The 18,610-nt window shown below is 41.3% G+C and overlaps 1 protein-coding gene across 7 annotated transcripts in view; it reads left to right on the forward strand.

Moving 5' to 3' along the window:
* ptprsa (protein tyrosine phosphatase receptor type Sa) overlaps window positions 1-18,610 on the forward strand; it is a 227,397-nt gene that overhangs the window by 82,822 nt on the left and 125,965 nt on the right. For all 7 annotated transcript variants that reach the window (XM_086223445.1, XM_086223447.1, XM_086223451.1 and 4 more), the window contains one exon: window positions 17,337-17,557. In XM_086223445.1, coding sequence (XP_086079571.1) covers window positions 17,461-17,557 — 97 coding nt within the window. In that variant the 5' untranslated portion in view covers window positions 17,337-17,460. The remainder of the gene's footprint in view (window positions 1-17,336; window positions 17,558-18,610) is intronic.

The following is an 18,610-nucleotide window of genomic DNA, read 5'->3' on the forward strand; positions in this document are numbered from 1 at the left end:
ATGGAGGGAAAAATAAGGTTGTTGTGGAGAAGCATCGAAGGGAAACCTAGACAGTCTTGACGCCCAGGGTTTGCCTCAAAGCTGTTACTTTGTTTATATCAATTCATGTTAGACAGTCATTAACAACATGAACTCAAATGCCTGTGAAATAAAGGCTTCTAAGCAAACTCACTGCTCCACCTTAAGTGTGAAGACTCTCTGTTCTTATTGAGGTATTGTAGCTTGAGCAACAATTGAGGAACTTCTTCTGCCACTACTTGCATCAAAGGTTTGTTACACTCGATTTTAGACCACTGGCTAAAGTTTATTTCGTACAATTTGCATATTTGAAAATCAGCAATTGGCTGAACATCTGCTGCAAATATCCCCCTCCTGTGGGTTTTTTGCATTTCATATTTAAAACACAAGGATATTACCAATTGGTATGATTCATAGTTATTTTTTGTTGTTGTTGCACAAGGAAGGTGCTTTTGGAGCACCCGCTCTTGTCTCCTCTTTTCAGAGCAGTGCAACTTGTATTCATTTCACTTCTTGCACAGTTTCCCTTTGTTCCTGATCCTGATTGAAGGAGCAGCGAGTGCACTGAACAACTTCAAGCTCATTTATCCACATAGCATTCCATCACACCTTTCAAAAGCTCTAATAAAGGAAAAATTAACTCTCTGGGTCTTAACTTATCAATTAATCACAGAAGAAATGATGCTCGCAGCAGTGAAAAGGATAATGATAGCAGGACAAAAGCTGACAGACATTCACAAGCTCTCTTCCTCTTTGGTATTTTACTATCCGTGGAGATTTGCTGGTACAATTTATTTTGAGCCAATTCATAAAATGACAGGTGATCATTTATTAACCGGATGGCATATTGCAAATTTATGTTTTTGGTGATTTATCTCCAGTTGCAAACAAATGTTTGAGCTTCCTTCAAATACAGCTGAGTCTACTTGCTCTAAGGTGGACCTGGACATTGCAGAAACTCATGTGAAAGTATATGATGTCGGTGCATTCGTATTTGTAATAGGTTGCATTTGATGGCAGCTTTTGTGTTTGTGATGTCCATCCTTTTTTATGCTGACTCTCATAACAAAACACCAGTAATGTTAAACATGAAGAATAGAACACTGGAACTATCTGAGAATGTAGTATTTGTAAATGACAATCATTCAGAGTAGCAAAAGCCTTCCGCACCTTCTGCATAACCTCACAGAGACGACTCTGGCAGCACAACGGTTCCCTAGCAAAGATAAACATGGAAAAATAACAACTGGCTATTCTTATTCAACAAGCTAATGGAGGTTATGTCTTTTCTGAGGAGCTGACTGTGTGTTTACCTTCTCATAGTTCTTCAAAGGGAAGAAACACTGTGGTAATGTAGGCTGATTACATCTGGACCAGAACCTAAACGGGCCAGATCAGGGACTATAAACCAAGAGACAAAGCATTTGTCCAAACTCTATCAGACCAATGGAAAACAATGGGGAAACTGTTTTGAGACATGACTTTAGACAGGATTACATTGTAAAATCAGTGGAATGCGTAACTGGATTACAATAGAGGGGAAAAAGAGACACCTCTTGTGTATCTTCAAGGGCTTCCTCCGTCCAAAGAAGACTCATGGGCCAAGATTCTGTAGTGTAAATCAGTGAAAGTGAAAGGTTTCTGGTCTAATCCCGAGACAAGATGGTGTATTTCTGAACTGCTGATTCATGGGCTGCTGGAATTATAGTTCCCAACCTCACTGCCAAAGTGCTCTTGAGCGAAGTGCTTGTTGCAGGAAGCCCTTACTCTGCAGTCTAAACCCTCCTCTGGTTTTTCTCTCTCACAGGCTTGCCCTCTCTCTCCTTGACTATACATTGTTTTTGTGGCTCCGCAGCCTTTTTCTTGGCCGATATTATACATCTGTCATCTGTCTCTAATAAGTCCATGACCCCCATTGCAGGCTCCACCACAGCCCTCCCATGGTCTCTTCAGCAGCCTGTCAGACTCATCGGTCGATCATCTGCTCCTCTGTATGCGGTTTCGCTTGGTGTGTGCGTGATCATCTTGTAAGGAGCCTCTCTCCCTGATGTGCATGTGTAGGTCTCCCTGGCTGGGTTAGCATGTCAGATTCCTTTTAAGTTCCTTCAAACTTGCTGCTAAATGGGAGTTTTACTTGTCGCCAAGTCCTTGCTCATGGGGGAATCTTGGGTCTGTGTAAATAATATAAGAGTACAGGCTAAGAACCACTCAGTGTGGAAGAATGCCCTGTTATGATAGGGCGCTACATAAATACAACTGAATCCAAAAAAAAAAGTTACAGTGCAGCAGGAGATCAGAGAGATCTCTCCCTCCACGCAGAGTGACATGCAGCACACCACACAGTGTGCCAAGTGGTTAAATGACAAACACCCAGAGGATACAAAAGAGATACAGAGGAAGGGGTCTTGTTTATGCATTAGTTGCAGGACTTAAAAGCACCCCCCCTCCAACACACACACATAGTCCACCACCACTTAAAATCAGCGTGGGTACTGCAGGCAGAAAAACAATCCCAGTAGTCGACACCCACCCCGTTACAACTAAGGTGATGCTGTCATCAGTAGTAGAAAAATAAATATGTTTTTGTGTTTGGCACAATCCCTGAATAAAAAATCATTACAAAAATTGTGTATTATTACCATGAAATATATCCAGCTCATACATTTATAAGGTACCAAAACACAACACCTGCACGGTGTTAAATCATGCTAGCTAGCTAGCAGTGCCCTGCTGTGAAGGAATGTGTGGTGTTAGGATTTAAAGATATTTACCAGCTGTCTGACCTCTCACCTTTGACCTCTACACCCCACTCCAGTACCCTCCTCAGCTCCCCTTCCCTTCTAGGGCCCTCTGAAATTCATTCTCATGTCAACGGCAAACAAAGTGAATGGTGGAGGTTTAAAAGGGGTCATGGCGGTGGAGGGTCGTTGCTCATAGTGAAAGGGCCAGCAGGCGGAGGGGTGTTTGAAGGGATGATAGCGTATTTTGCTGGACGCTCTAAAGCTAGTGTGAGGTAGAGAACAACACATATTCAGACTCTTAAACACACCGGGCTGCTGCGTGCCTGCCCGCTGATTAACTGTATCTGTGTGGCCGAGCAGATTGAGAGGAAACTCCATTGTGTTATCATCATCTGGCCTTTACCCTTCATTCATGCCCGTTGTCCACAATAACCTTCTGTGTGGCACAAACCAACTCTTTATTCCAGTGGGTGGGAGGAAAGTAAGGCCAGTTCACAAGGCTGGCTGTGTGTTACAGTCATTTACTGCGAGAGAATACATTAATATGGATCATGCCGCATTACCAACTCCCACGCACCCCCGCCCCGCCTTGAGCAGGTCAGACTGCTTGTACCTTAATGTTAGACCACTCAGCTGTCTGGTGGATATCTGTAAACAATTAGGGGACTGCTACTTCTAGGAATCTTTTCTTGGTATTGAGAAATACAGTAGCTGAAAGAGTTCCTTCCTGTTTCGCTTGACAGTCAAACTGAAATCAAGATTTGAATTCTTAACCTTCTCACTTGGCAAGCTTCTGCGTGCTGATCTAATGGTCCATTGTGACTTTCTTTCTTTTCTCTTCTTGTTTTGATGGTGAAGACTTTCCAGGATCATAAAATTTGATTATCACTGACAGATTAGGATTATAAATCCTCTATGCAAACCCCTAAATGCAACAGCTGCTCACATCATTTGACATGTACGAGTATTTGTCTTTATTATTTTGTTTGAAGTCAGTATTTGTCTTTTTTTTCCCCTTGTGTTTTGTGTTTCTTTTTTCCTGTTCCGCAGCATAATGGAAAGCAGGATTTAGGTTTGTGGACTTAAAAGTGTCACATTTGCTGCTGGCTCTTCCTCAGGTCTTTTTAAAGTGGCTATAAAAAACCAGTTGTCTTTCCAGGGCTTTGAGTCGTAGTAGTTGTAGTAGTGGTGGTGGAGGGTCTGTGAAGGGTGGACTGACACTCGGAAAGACAGAGTATGGGTCAGCTTGGCCATCTGTCTCTGCTCTTTACAATGCTGTTTGATTGACAGGGACACAGACACTCTTCTAACCTCCAGCTCAAACAGGATCTAGCTACAGCCTGCTGCTTGCAGGGCTGCAGGGCTCTAATTGCTGCATCGTTTATCTTAAAAAAAAAAAAAACCCCGATACATCATCAGGTGTCAGATAATACCTTACTAATATTACGGTTATTGCATTTTAAATTCCAGCCGTTCTCGTTGAGAGATTTGCTTGAGTTGTAAGGTGATCAGTCCGTCAGTCAGAGCAGTCTGAAGGTCAGACTGTTCTACAACTCTTGTCAACACAAAGGAGGAAATGTGTCTGACATCTTTCAGTTATTCACTCCTGGACTCACCATCTATGCAGTTCTATGTAAATGTCTATATACATGAGCGGCAGTAATTGGGAAAAAATGTGTTTAAGGTCATTTTATTCCTGATTCACTTCAGAACAACTGGCTGATTGACCGATTGACAGATTTATGGCTTCAAATATAAACATATGATGAACACTGGTCGTAATAAATACTTGATTTTATGTGTTTTTGTGCATAGATTCTGCAATACTGCTATAAAAACTGAATTTTAGCAGAGTGCATGATGCTACAGAGAGAGAGAGAGAGAGATTGAGCAATGAGGCTATATAGTGAGAAGTTTGATTTCAGGCCTGAGCTGTGGAAAAGGAAGACATACTGGCAGAATTGCTGAGAGAAAAAGAGTACCTCTTTGTCGTGCCTTCCCATTTGTACCACGATAGAGTGGAGGAGGGCATGGCATTGCTTTTTCTTTTTTTTTCTTCTTTTTTTTGGCTTTCAGAACAAACCACTGGGCACACAAGGGCAACTGTGTCCAAAATCTGCTTCAGTTTCTGCTCCAGTTTTTTCTTGTCAGGAGCAGGATGAGAGACTCAGTAGGTAGTCTTTGCAATGGCAGCTTAGACGGATGTGAGATGATGTCATATTTTTGCTTCCTGTGTAGGCTGAAGTTAACTGGTCAGTAGTTTGGTGCCTTGAGTCTGTTTGTACTAACTGATAATTGATTGTGACGACGCAAATGTCTTTTGGAGGTCTGTGACTTCCATGTTGACTCTTTTTAGTCAATAACCAGATAATAGTACAAAATAGTGCAAATTAGAATACAACTTCCCTAATCACACATGGAATAAGGTTTAATCTTTGAAACTAGCTACCAGTTTCTGAGCACTGCTTATCAAGCTGATAGGCTTTGCACAATTTCAGAAGCAAATTACCAGGATTAACTTCATTTTCAATTAATTCCCTGTTAAAAGAAGCCTGGAAAAGATGACCACACTTGATGAAAAGAAGGTTTGTTATTAACAGAGCTCATGTGTGTGCGTGCGTGTTCACGTGTGTGTGTGTGTGTGTACGCGTGCAAGTTTGTACATGTATGTCCTTTTCTCAATTCCACTCTTGAGACTTTCAGAACTAATCAGAAAAGGCTCCAAGGATAAAAGGCGTCTTACATAGGTGCTCTTAAAAATCCCCCTGCCTTTAGCGCACGCTCCAGCCTTCAATTATACTGAACTGAATGGTCACTCTTACAGTCGACTCTTACTGATGTCATACGTCCTTGATGACCCTCAGGTAAAGTACAAACCCTCAATCACTCACCATGCTGGATGTGTTACATACACGTGACAATTCTATTAACCCTTTGATTGATGTTGTGATGCCATATCTTTCTTTTGCACAACATTGACACGACACACAAGTCATTATTACATGAAGCTCTCATTCTACACTGTATATTTGTTTTACACATTTGCACATTATGGTTATTATCTGTATTGAAGTCTACATTGTTCCGATTTTTGTTTGTTTAAATTGTTTGGCTAGAGACAGCTGCACTTACACTGAATGTTGTGAACAAGCCATTAGCCATTTTGTTGTGTAGGTGTCAGTATTTCAAATAGTATTTTGGAAATGTATCGCCTCAAAGCTTGGAGCGAATGTTACACAGATGAGCTCTGCCAATTATACAGAGGAGTTTTGGAGACATTTTCCTAGCACCTAGGTCTGCCATGTCTTGCACTCCTCCGCCTCCTCAATCACTTAGAATAATCTAATTCCCCTCTCATCCACATCCCCTTTCCAAAATGAATATCACAGTACTTTTCCAGCTGTCCCAGCTGCCCTTCAAAACACTTCTTTTCCCCTCCTGTGGCAAATTTTTAAAGGGCATTCAGGCCTCTGGCCAGTTGGTGTGATGCTTGTCTGACTCTGTTGGCAGAAGACCAAGAAATGATGTCACTCATGAAACTCCTCCTCTCCTCAAACCTCCAGTCTCTCTCTCTCTCTGTCTCTCTCTCCCTCTCTCTCTTTCTCTCTCTCTCTCTCTCACTCACACACACACACACACACACACACACGGCCTCTTTATTGTCAAGGACTGTCTAACACCTGTCTCCCCCACCTCCCATTTTCAGCTTCCAACTGCTATAATTAAATACCTCTCCTATATATAACATGTAGTGGCTCCCTCCCTCCCCTCCCCAGACGCTTCCTGCCCATGGTGATTGCCATTATGGACAATACCACCTGTATTCTTTGACCCGTATGATAGTTGGCAGCCAGGGCTACAGGCAAGGAGAGGCAGAAAACAGTGTTTGTGTGTGTGTGTGTGTGTGTGTGTGTGTGTGTGTGTGTGTGTGTGTGTGTGTGTATTTATGAATTAATCCTCTAACTCGTAGCATCGCAGCGTGGCAAGGTGTCACCCCCCTCAGTAGTAAACAAAATGGCCGTGCGATAAAGTCTGCATTTAGGAGGTCAGTTTGCAGCACCAAGCCCTCCCAGCTGCCAGTCTCTCCCCCCACGACCCTTGCGTTTGCTGCTGTGCACTCAACCAAGTAGGATTCCAACTAAAAGCCTCACAGCTGCGGGTGTTTATTGGAAAGACGATCTACTTATTTCAAGCGGATTGAAGAGAAGGCAACACCTGAAAAAAATAAGAGGTTGACAATAGATGTCTGGCAATACTGTCTTAAAATCTTAGGCTGAACCTGCCCTCGTGTACCCCGATGCGGGTCGTCACACTCAGCAGTCCATCAGCTTGTCTAAAAATGCTGTGAAGGCTGCTCTTGATCAATCTACATCATCAAATGATGAGTCTGAGCTTTAGAAAGAGAGCAGTCTCTCAGGCTGACTCATAACTTGAAGACTGACCAATAAAATGCTGCTGTTTGATAACAACAGTCATTTTGCATTCTGAAGCTTCTCCTTTTGGAATGACGCTTGAACTTAAAAGTCGAACTTTTCATCACTTCCTTGCAGCAAAACCTCTCTTAAAAGTGAAACTCCAAAAGCTCATATGCTTGGTTCTCCCGGGGGGATAGCAGATGGCCAACACAAGATGTCTCTGAAGTGTCATGCACCATTTATGGGCCTGGGAGTTTGGGAACGGTTGAGGGCAAAGGCTCATGGGAAAGCTATACTTCAGGTAGAGGTTGCCAGGGCAGGACATTTTGAAATCTCTTAATGAGGTCACAGCGTCACAATTCTCCCTACCTATGCAAACAACCTGAAGGCAATAAAGGCTGCTCATGTGTCTCCGTAACAGATAGTACGTATGCTGTGACGTTAATAGGAACAGTGCAGACATTCAGATAGTAGCCAAAGTGATATACTATTCTTAATATCTGTTCGTTTTCAGTATTTTATAGTCACAATAAAGTTAAATTAACAAAACTGGGAAATTGCACACACAGACATAAAACCAGGAGTCTTCTTTTGGTGATAATACTAAAGAGGCATTGTTGAATTTCAAAAATCATAGACTTGGAAATTTAAAATCTGTCATGTATTTTCAAACTTTACTAAACTTCCTCCTCCTCCTCTTCTTCCTCCTCCTCCTCCTCCTCCTCATAAGCCAGGAACGGTCAGCTCCCAGCCTCCCTCCCTGCTGTGTGCTGACTCGTGGGGGCGACTACAGAAAACTGCAGTCACATCCAGACTTCACTGTTGGGGTTGGAATAGTTTGGAGTTACAAACACTCTTCATGTTGTAGTTTATGGTGTAACCATTTAACAGCTTTTCCTACAGATACCAAGGGTCTGTTGCTTATTGGATATTTTGAATGTGAACCATATCAAAACTGAACCGTTGTGTTTTGGCAGCTTGCACAAAGTTAAGCTCCTTTTTTTTTTTGTTTTAGAATTTGTGTGCAAGTTTGTGTGGACAGGGAAAGTGGGAGTGGAGCTAAGCAAGTGGTGGAAAGATTTTAACCATTTGAATTGAAACAATATCGTTTTATTCTATAACTCATTTAAAAATCCGTCTATATATCTCAAGAATCACAAGTTTTTAACAGAGAATTTAACCTGTGACACTTTTTTATGAAAGTCCTTCAACATTCTAGTCTTTTATTTTTACAGACTGATTCAACTCTTTACCTTTATATCAGTAACTATATCTGACATGTTCGTTCCATTTCACTAGCCCACAAGTCAGATTTGCTGACTTAGACCTTGATCTCTGCATACATTTAATCGATTGTTGCACCTTTTTTGGAAGTCAAAACTGAATGCATAAAAAGTTCTCTGTATGGGGAATATTTTAGCAACATGTACAAGAGTTTTCCTCTGGTAAGCTCTTCCCCTTCCAGTGGGGATTCCCTACGCATGGTGGTTAATGACAGGTGCACCCCGTTTCAAAGTCCTCTGACACAGATCTCTCAGGATACAGTGGATGGAATGAAAGAGTGAGGCTGGGAGGTACATCAGAGCATTTGCATAATAGTCCTGCAGTTCCATGCAAATTCATGTGATTCTCCACTGAACATCTGCAATGCAAGCATAGTTTAGTATGCATGAGTTCGAGGTGGGGAAAGGAAGGGAAGAGAGGAAATGAGGGGAAGTGGGGTTGGGGGTAGGGTGGATGGAGAGAAGGGAAACAGAGATGGAGGATTTGAAGGATGACTAGTCTTATTAGGGAGATATATTTAGAAGACACAGACACTCACCTTCTCACACACCCTGTTACTTTTGCCGACCGTTTGAGCTATTTACATAGCTTGCATGTATCACAGCACAGTGGACCCTCTGGGATATGTTTTTCTCACGGTACAATATTCTGATGTTGAAAAAGGTGCAGCCAGGGAGCGAGAGAGAGGAAAACTTACCTACGACACATGGAATCAATTCTGTTAGCATTTCATCATGGTGCAAAACAGATGGCTGCTATACTAGTTTTATAGCTGAGGTTGTGTGTGTGTGTGTGTGTGTGTGTGTGTGTGTGTGTGTGTGTGTGTGTGTGTGTGTGTGTGTGTGTGTGTGTGTGTTTTCCTCTGCTGTCTCAAACAGAAATACACACTATCACACACAGGCAGAAGCAAACAAATTATACAGGATCATACATAATTAACCACACACAAAATTATTGCATGTGTGTACTCTGTGCACATAAAACAGCAGATGTGAGCTCTTGAACATATCGATACACACATGCAAAACCGAACCAGGCCAGGAGTATCTGCTGAAGGCAGCGTGATCATCCTTGCAGGGATATTGAACCATGCCTCCCTGCTTGCAACTGAAACAATAAAACACCAAAGTGCTCAAAATCCATCAAGCAATATGAGAGAGGTAATAAAATTTTAAAGAAAAAATACATCAATAGTCCAATATGGCTGCCACAGAAAGTGAACACCTTTTAACATGTTTTTTTAAAAAATAAATGAAATATAATCTCATGAGAATTTTTTTTGTAGAAGACTGTAGAAAAATCATTAATCTATTATGGCTGACACAGGAAGTTAGCATCAACAACTAAAACTGCTTAGACCTCACTGAAAGTCAGTTTTCATTCTGTGTAACAGTTCTTGAGTTACATCGTGGACACTGATGGTGACTGGCAGTAAAAAAGTAACTATTCAGAGCATTTGACCGCATATAACCTAGTACCGGGGTCCTCAATTAGCGGACCGTGGTCCACAACCGGACCGCAGCACACCTCTCTGTGGACCCAGGGCAAATGGCACTTTTCAAAAAAAAAAAAAGAAAGAAAATAAACCAACACTTTTTTTTAACATATATTATTTGTATTCATCGCCGATCTATCGCTATGCGCTACTATTATATCTCTAAATTCTGTTTCATTTTTAGTCAGATATCTCCCATGTTCCCACTTCTGTTGTATTCAATCACTGCATGTGCTCTGCGTGCTGTGTGTGTGTGCGTGCATGTGTGTGTGTGAGAAAATGTTTTGTTAATTTATTTTTATTTAATCAGAATGTGCATTGTATTTTTGTTTGGACAAAAGAAAACGACCTTTACCACCTTCGACCTGCCTTGTACTTGACCGACATTAATAAATGGACCCATGCCTGTATGAAAAAGCTATTGTGGACCTTCAAGATTTGTATTTGAGGACCCCTGACCTTGTATTTATGAACAATACACATCTTAATGGATAGACATACATGCACACCAATATGAAGGGACTGAATATTGTTCATACAGCCTCAAATCCTCAGGCACATTGGAAAGATGACATATAAAATACTCATACCTATAGCATCCTACTGTACACACACACACTCTGATAGACCTGCATCTTGCATCTGTGTCTTCTGTAGGGGATGAATCAAGGAGAGGCAGTAAACCGGTGGAGGTAAAAGTCTGTAACTTGGGGCTGACGCATAAAAACTTCATTGAAGGTGAAAGACTGCAGAGGAAGCAACATCGGCTGAAGGCTGAACATAAACAGCAGCATACCTCCATGAAATGGGCTGTGCTCTATTGAAAATTAGAATTTCAACATTGCCTAACAACAGAAAATAATACAACTGACTCTGCCTCTGGCTATTTTTATGCCAATCAGCCACTGCGTCAGCCTCATTCTTTTATTTTTTAAATTAAAAATGTATCCTAAAGATGAGGGTGCTGTTTATGAAAGTGTCCTTGCTCTGCTGCCTTCCAGTCACCATGCTTGTAGCTACCTATCAACCCCTGCAGATTGTTCTAACATGCTAATGTTTATATCAGGGATGTGGCAACTGGAGCAAGTATTGAGTCCTGTATTAGATTACACTGTAACCAGACAATGATCGCTATTGTGCTGTTGGGAAAGGTCACTCAGAACTCTGAACATCCGTATTAACTCTATCAGCTTAATGTCTAACGTTATGTTAGCCATTTGTATGAACTTTAATGTTACTGTACTTATAAAGGAGGAGTAATAGTGAGACGAATGTACTTGGTCATTCACTGCTCTAATACTTTGGCTGCATGAACGATTTCAAGTTCAAATGGAACTCGTAAACTTAGAAGGTCCTGTACACAACTCATAAAGTCTGAGCTCATAGAAAATGTCCATTTTTAAACTTGTGAATACAGCAAGAGGGGGGTGTTCCCACGGACTCTTCTGGTGAACGTGGTAAACTCAAACCTTCGTAAGTGCAGCAACTGTTTCCACAACTGCAGTCCAGAGCGCTCAGCTAACAGCTGGAGGTTCACTAGTCTATTATTAGTCAATAGGCAGCTGCAGGTGCTGGGTCAGAGATAAACTGAAATAAGTCATGCTCAGAGGAACAAGAAAGCAAGCCATGTATGAGAGAGGTTTGCTTTTATATAATTGTTTATTTGTGGTCAGAAGCTTCCAGATCAGAGGCCTCCAGGGTAAACCCAGGGTTTGTCTAGTATGTAGGTGGTTGACTTTCAGTGGTGCATTACCATGGTGACTTCGGATGTCACCCAAAACCTCTCTCTCTCCTAATGGGGGAATTCTTTTCTTAAATAGGCACATTTATGTATGTTGCAGGTGGTGTATGTGGATGCATAAACACTCAGGATTGCAGCTGATCGTCGTCTGGTGCTGTTCCTGCCCCTTTTTTGCCACGTCAGGAACTCCTTGGTTGCTTTGATGAGTTGATACCCTCTGTTTTGTTGCCACTTATTCTGATAGTGGTTGTTGGGTTTTGTCAAACCAGATAACGTGATAATACTTGGGGGTTGGTTGAATGGTATGGATTTTAATTAAAATTTGCTTACAAAATCAGCTGATGTCACCAGTGAATTAAGAGAACAAGTGTATGCTACCCGTGAAATACCTGGGTCCAAAGTTTAGATGTTGTTTCTAGAAACCAAAATGAATGCTTGAAAAATGGACCTTTGGGCTACTAGTCAAGTTTCGTTATTAAATGCAACTGACTATTTCTAATGATGCAAAAAGAGCTTCCCGTTCGTAAGGAATAGTTCATTGTTCCTCAGGTGATGCGTCGTGGTTTTCTTCTTGTGTGAGTACCTTGAGGTCACTCGTCTATTGTACACTTTTCCTGAACCTTGATTTACTTTTTAGGGGTTTAATATATCTCCCTCTCCAGTATTCCCTTGCCCATTGTAATTAATATGTAGGCACTTGTGCAAAGATTTCCGAAAATATCCATCTCCTGCTCTCATTTCATAAAAGTGTGTGCCACAAATTGTCATTCCCCGTTTCCCATGCTCCCTCTCTCAATCTCAGTAATCAAATGCATTAGTATCAATACTGCATGGGGGAAAATAGCTCAATTTATATCTTGACCATGTCAAAGTGAGAGCCCTGACAGCTGGTGGCTACCACCACTCACTGAAAAGTGTGCCACAATTTTGGGTGTAATTACTGAAACCCTGTGACTGGTAATGTCAAGTGAGATGGATTTATATTCCTGGAGGCAAATGTTCGGTAGCTTCAGTGAATGGCTTCAAGTTTAATTGCTGTACTTTGTCACTGTGAGGTTCTCAGTTTGAATAGAAAGCAATTTGTTTTTATACAATTCTCTTTATTGTGCTTAAAGTTGTGTTAAATTTTAAGTAAGAATTTATTTCTGCCCACCAGAGGGCAGAAAACTTCCAGAACAAACAGCCTTGTCATGTATTACTTTACCATTGTGGAGAACATATTGTTCACGCACAAAAACTGGAGTTGCATGTACTGGCACTGGATGGTTGAGTTACCAAACTCACTCGTGTGCAGTCAACCACGTTTTTTATTGGAAAGAATAAACTCAACTTGCCAAACAAACCGATTGCGTGATACAAACTAATATGTAGCTGCACATGTGGCAGTTCGTTCTTGTACTGAGTTTTTCAGGAAAAAAGAATTAGAGGATGCAGCTCTGTTGAATAAACGATCACTGCTGCTAATTTAAACGATAATGTGAGGAGTAGGTTACATGCCATGCATACCTTCTGCATCTGAGAAATTAGTAAGATGCTACGTGTACTATCCTATTGACATGGAAATTCACCAAACATCACAATTAGCCGTTTCCTTTTGATCACAGCCAACAATGTGCAAGCGGCTGGGCTAATGATCAGGGTTTATCAATCGATTGGCCTATCTGCTAGCATTGCCAGAATGCTAAATACCGCATCTTTCCTCTGTCCATTTCTAGAGGCAATGTAATGAATACTTCTAGCATGGGTTAACAGGTCCCTCCATGGAGGTGCTAATAGCAGGAGAAACATGTTGTGCATTCCATATCATGTTTTAAGTTTGACCGAAGGTCTGCTTTAACAATGTGTTGGCATTTCTTTTTATGGCTACAGTTGCTTCAGAGCAGTTTTAGCTACGTAATCTCTCAGGGATTCACAAAATATGTGTTTATTCATCTTTTTCATCTAAACGTGTCTCCAAGTCTCAAATTTTATCATTGAGCTGCTGTAGGCAATGTCAGTGTCTGTGGTTAAACAGGAGCCAACATGTAGCCTCAGGTTATGTTTGTTAAGGCCATCTAACAACAATAGCTATTGTACTTGTGTTGTGAAGTTTGTATAGCAATGAATGGTGTAGAGAGAGACATGCCCTTAGGAGAGGACCATAAATCATAACCTTGCCTTCCTGCGAGCCTGGATAGAGTAATCCCCTACAGGCATGGCAAGATTCCCTCTACCTGCTCAACTGTTTACAGTCAGAACAAAAGAGGCATCAGTCTAGAGTCACCAAGGAAATTTCTTCCCTCTTGTGTCTGTATTTCCCTCTGTTGTTAGCGCTGACCTCACCTGCCCTCCACGCTCAAGAAAAAGGAGCGAGGACACACATGTTGGTCGTGTGTACTGTATTGTGTTGAAATATGAGCTGAGCTCTTGAAAGACATCCACTCTTTTCTGGCATGGCGTCACTACAAAAAACCCATTGTTGCTTTTCCTTTTTAAGTTTTTGTGTGAGCATATCATGTTAGGGGCCTGAGCACCAAATGCTGTGAAGAAATTTTTCTTTCAAATGAATTGTTTTCTTAGGGGCAAAACAAGCTCAAACACATAGAGTAATTTTTAAAAAAGTTCCACGCATCAGTTATGCATCTTCAGAAACTTTACATAGGCATGTTCTATTGGCCCTAGCCATTTCCATGAGCACGAGTTATCTGCAATGTTATGAAAAATGCAAACTCAACTGAAACTGCATGAAACTTGTGGTAGAATATATGGATCCATTCGACACAGTCATGATACGACCAAAATATCAAAATGAATAATTCTCTTCTTCACGTGGCATTGAAATGCAGCCCACATTTGTCCTCAGTTCTGCTCTCCTATCTAGCTGATTGTAGCTGCCTCACCTTAACTGCCGTATATGGCCCACATCTGTCCCAAGTCTAAACCATCTCATTACACTAGGGCCACATCTGGACCACACAGCACGTGCCATAACCTTCTGGCTCGTTACATTTGGGCCGCATCTGGCCCAAACAGCCATGTTCCATAACCCAAGTCAGGCCCGATTCATTAAATTAAGGCAGCATTTGACCTGCTTACTGAACTGAAGTGCAGAAAGTTTCCAATATCAGGGCAGGATACGAGCCAGATTGTGGTCAAAACAAAATAGCTCTCATTGAGGATCCAGTGCCAGTCACGCAATATGAGGCCTGGGACAAAACTTGCAATAAGATAACTTCATTTCTTAAAACTCCCTTAAGGCTGCAAATCCAATATACTTCTGCTCATACAATTTCATGTCATTATGAAATGTTGCCAAGAGAGCTTTGATCATCTAAAACATGCTAAATTGACAAAGTATAAAAAAGTGTTGATATTTTCTATAACTTAGTGTTTTATTTTACTTATGAGGTTTTTCATTGTAATGTGTGTGTGTGTATATATATATATATATATATATATATATATATATATATATGTGTGTATATATATATATATGTGTTTTTTTTAAGTTCTTCACTTTTGATGTAATAGATGCATTTTAAGCTATAAGACTTGTATGTCAGGTGCAATACACATAAAACTTATTGAAACATTCATGATGCTTATAGCTTCATTTTTTTTTGTGGATAGTGTATGTAGGTTTTTTTAATACAGGTTTTGCTGTATTATTTCAAGTGCACCTGCTGCATTTGTGAATTTCATCCAGCCAATTAAAGAGGCTGATTTAGTAGCTATGAAGGCACTATGGTGTACTGTATTTCAGCTGAGCTTTTCTTCCTCTCATAAGTCAAATCCATCCTCTAAAATAGCTGTATATTTAAATTTGTAAATTTTTTTTTTATAATGTAGCAGCTTGTCAGGCAATAAACATAATAGCCACTTTTCTATATTTTAGTCGTTGGTTGAAATGTCGCCAATAAATGAGTGTAAAATCTCCTAAATGTCAGTTAGTCAGTGTTATAGCCCAGTAAATGATGGCTTAAACAATCTATCTCTTCTAAGAATTGGTGTAGTTGGCCACATATAGTATGTTTCACTTAGTTCTACCCTATGTCCTCCTGATTCTGTATTACAGAGATCGTAACAGTCAGTCAAATATACTGCTTCTGAATGACAGCCATTCCAGTTTTCACTATTCTACAAAGCTTTCAGTGAAAGTTTCAAAGTAGCTATTTTATGGATCAAAACTGTGTACCTGTATATTTAACCTCCAGGTTACCTATTTCACCAGACAGTGGGCAGTCCATCTTGAGCGCCATGCTTTATGGTATCCATGGAACTGCACATTGTTAGCACAGTTGGCACTATGCTACCCTGTTAACCACCCGGTGAGCAAGTAATTAATCTCACTTCTGGAGGGTCAGCCCCACCCCCATCCCCCCTAACGGAGGCCAAACTGAGCTGGACCTGGAAACCTTCTGTGTCTTCAACAAGGACACTAAGGAAAGGTAGATGCATGTGGACACAGGGGGCTGAACCGACGAGGACCACGCTTGTGTCATGTCCTGCTCACAGCTACGTCAGGTTGTTTGAAGGGTCCTTTAGCAAGACTGGGCATCTTTTTAAGAGCTTACCAGCTCACTCGTGTTACCGCTAGATGATATGCTTTCCACCGCTTCTCAGTTTTAACATGTATAAATGTGTTGCTGAATATCATACATGTTAAAAATGAGAAGTGGTGGAAAGCAATGAACAAACTCATTACATTCCAGTCATGTATCTCTCTCTCGCTAACTTCTTGCCATCGATCTCATCCACTTCCCTCTCTCTTTGTCTCTTTATCCATGTCGTTTTAATTAAAGAGTATGTACAACCACATGGCAGTACGTCTGTGCTGTGCCAGACATTTCAATGATGGAAATGGTGTGTGTGTGTGTGTGTGTGTATGTCTGTGTGTGTGTGTGTGTGTGTGTGTGTGTGTGTGTGTGTGTGTGTGGTTGGAGGCATCCCCGATCCCTCTGTGTAGCTCGGGGATTAATGGCAATTTGACTAAAACGAAGAGATGGTGCCTGGAATATCATTGGGTGCCTATGTAATTACAAGGCAATGAGATAAGCAAATAACATCACGATCAGGCAATTAGGAAAGAATAAAGAAAGAAAATAGCGACTCCCCCGTTAATTATGGAATGAGAGGGGAGTTACGGGGTTTGGAGGATGTGACACTTTACTTCTTGTCGTGTCCCCGGCATCGTTTTACCTTTCCTCCATTTAAGTGTCGAGGTTTAGAAAACTGCAGCTTATTGGCCCGCAGTGTAAATCAATAGTCACGTGTAATACGGATATGGGAGGAAGCGACCATCCAAGTGGCTCTCGATAAAAGCAAATGCTCAAAATATAAAACAATAAAAGTCCAATTTATTTGGGTTTTTTTTTGTCCTTTTTCCAGCTCATCTCAAACCAGTTCTAACTCTTATTATTAGAGCAAACAAGGTTTTGATTCCACCCATGTCTCTTGGTGGGTTTTGGTGTACAAGGCTTTTCTTTTCAAATTTGATTTATTTTAACAGATTGATCTTTTTTATGCAGACATTTGCTGGAATCTGCACGATTACACTAAAATGACCAAGCTGATTTCACAAACCCATCAGAGATACGAACCTGAGCAACTTTTATTTGGTCTGTTGTTTAAACGCCAATATTTTCTCTCTGTCTTTCTTTCAGAGTGCCAAGCCATCCTGCCTGTAGACCTCTACCTTCCCTGTGCGGTTGGGGCCTTGGCTCTACAGCCAGGTCAAAGATAAGTCCTACCCCCCCCTCCCTGCCCCCTTCCCCTACTGGAACCAAGATGGCCACAAGCGGTGCAGCACACCTCTCCTTGCCACTCCTGCTGCCTGTTACCACTCTGCTGCTATCACTGCTGCTCACGGGCTCCCAGGCCTTATGTAAGTAGCCATTGTGTTCCTGACAAGCTCCCCCATGTTACAACATTAACAGGTTGATATTGAAATCCATCTGAGCTTTGATTGATGTTTTCTTCCGAGAGTCCTTCATAGAGTCACAGATATACTTATGTCCTTTTCTGGTGTTTTAGGAGGCACAGTGGCTCAAAATCTGAAGCAAAACAATAGAAGAATTTCAAAATATAGAGTCAAAAGTTAGGTTTACGTTTGCATTTTTAATTTTTACGGGTTTGGGCTGCTCCTCATAAAGTGACTGTGTAGGGTCCTGGTGATTTCCACATGCGGCTCATCAAAAACACATTCACTGTTAAAGAGAATGAACCAATGACCTTTCAGAGATCCTTTTCAATATCATCATCATCAGTGTCCACTTTTTTTGTTCTAAATCATTGATTACTCACATTGGAACAAAACATTCACCATCTGTGTGCATGAATAGTCCTCCATAACTTTCCATGTTAATAACAGAAGGACATCAGTAGTCTCTTATCCCATCCCGTCAACTCCTGCTTAGGATTTGTTCTGCACCATTTCCCCATTAAGATGGGCTTAGAGCAGCATTAAGGAGACAAACAAAGAGGAGGCTCTGCAAAGAAATAGAACAAGAGTGATGGCGAGGTGGGGAAGCTCCCCCTTGGGTTTCATTGTTTGTAAATCCTGTGTGTGTGTGTGTGTGTGTGTGTGTGTGTGTGTGTGTGTGTGTGTGTGTCGCAGGGAGAGAAGAAGCGAATCATATACATGTTGCAGTGAATTTGTATAATAGATATGTGTGCGCACGTCTGTAGGAGGGTGCGTTGACGGGTTAGTGCTTGTCTGCCTGCGTGTGCTGTGATGCGTACACACACACACACACACACACACACACACATGCATGCAACAGGCATAAATTTGCATCACTAGTTTGGTTTATGTCTTCTAGTTATCTAAAGATGTTCCATTTTTGATTGGTGCTAAGCCCCCCCCCCCCCCCCGTCTCGCTCTATCTCAGGAAACACCTTGTTTATAACTTGAGCTAAGAGTTAAAAAAAAAAAGAA

The sequence above is a fragment of the Aulostomus chinensis genome, chromosome 14 (genome assembly GCF_037954235.1).
Source record: "Aulostomus chinensis isolate RoL2024-O1b breed Wild chromosome 14, RoL_Achi_v1.0, whole genome shotgun sequence".
Classification (NCBI taxonomy): Eukaryota; Metazoa; Chordata; class Actinopteri; order Syngnathiformes; family Aulostomidae; genus Aulostomus; species Aulostomus chinensis.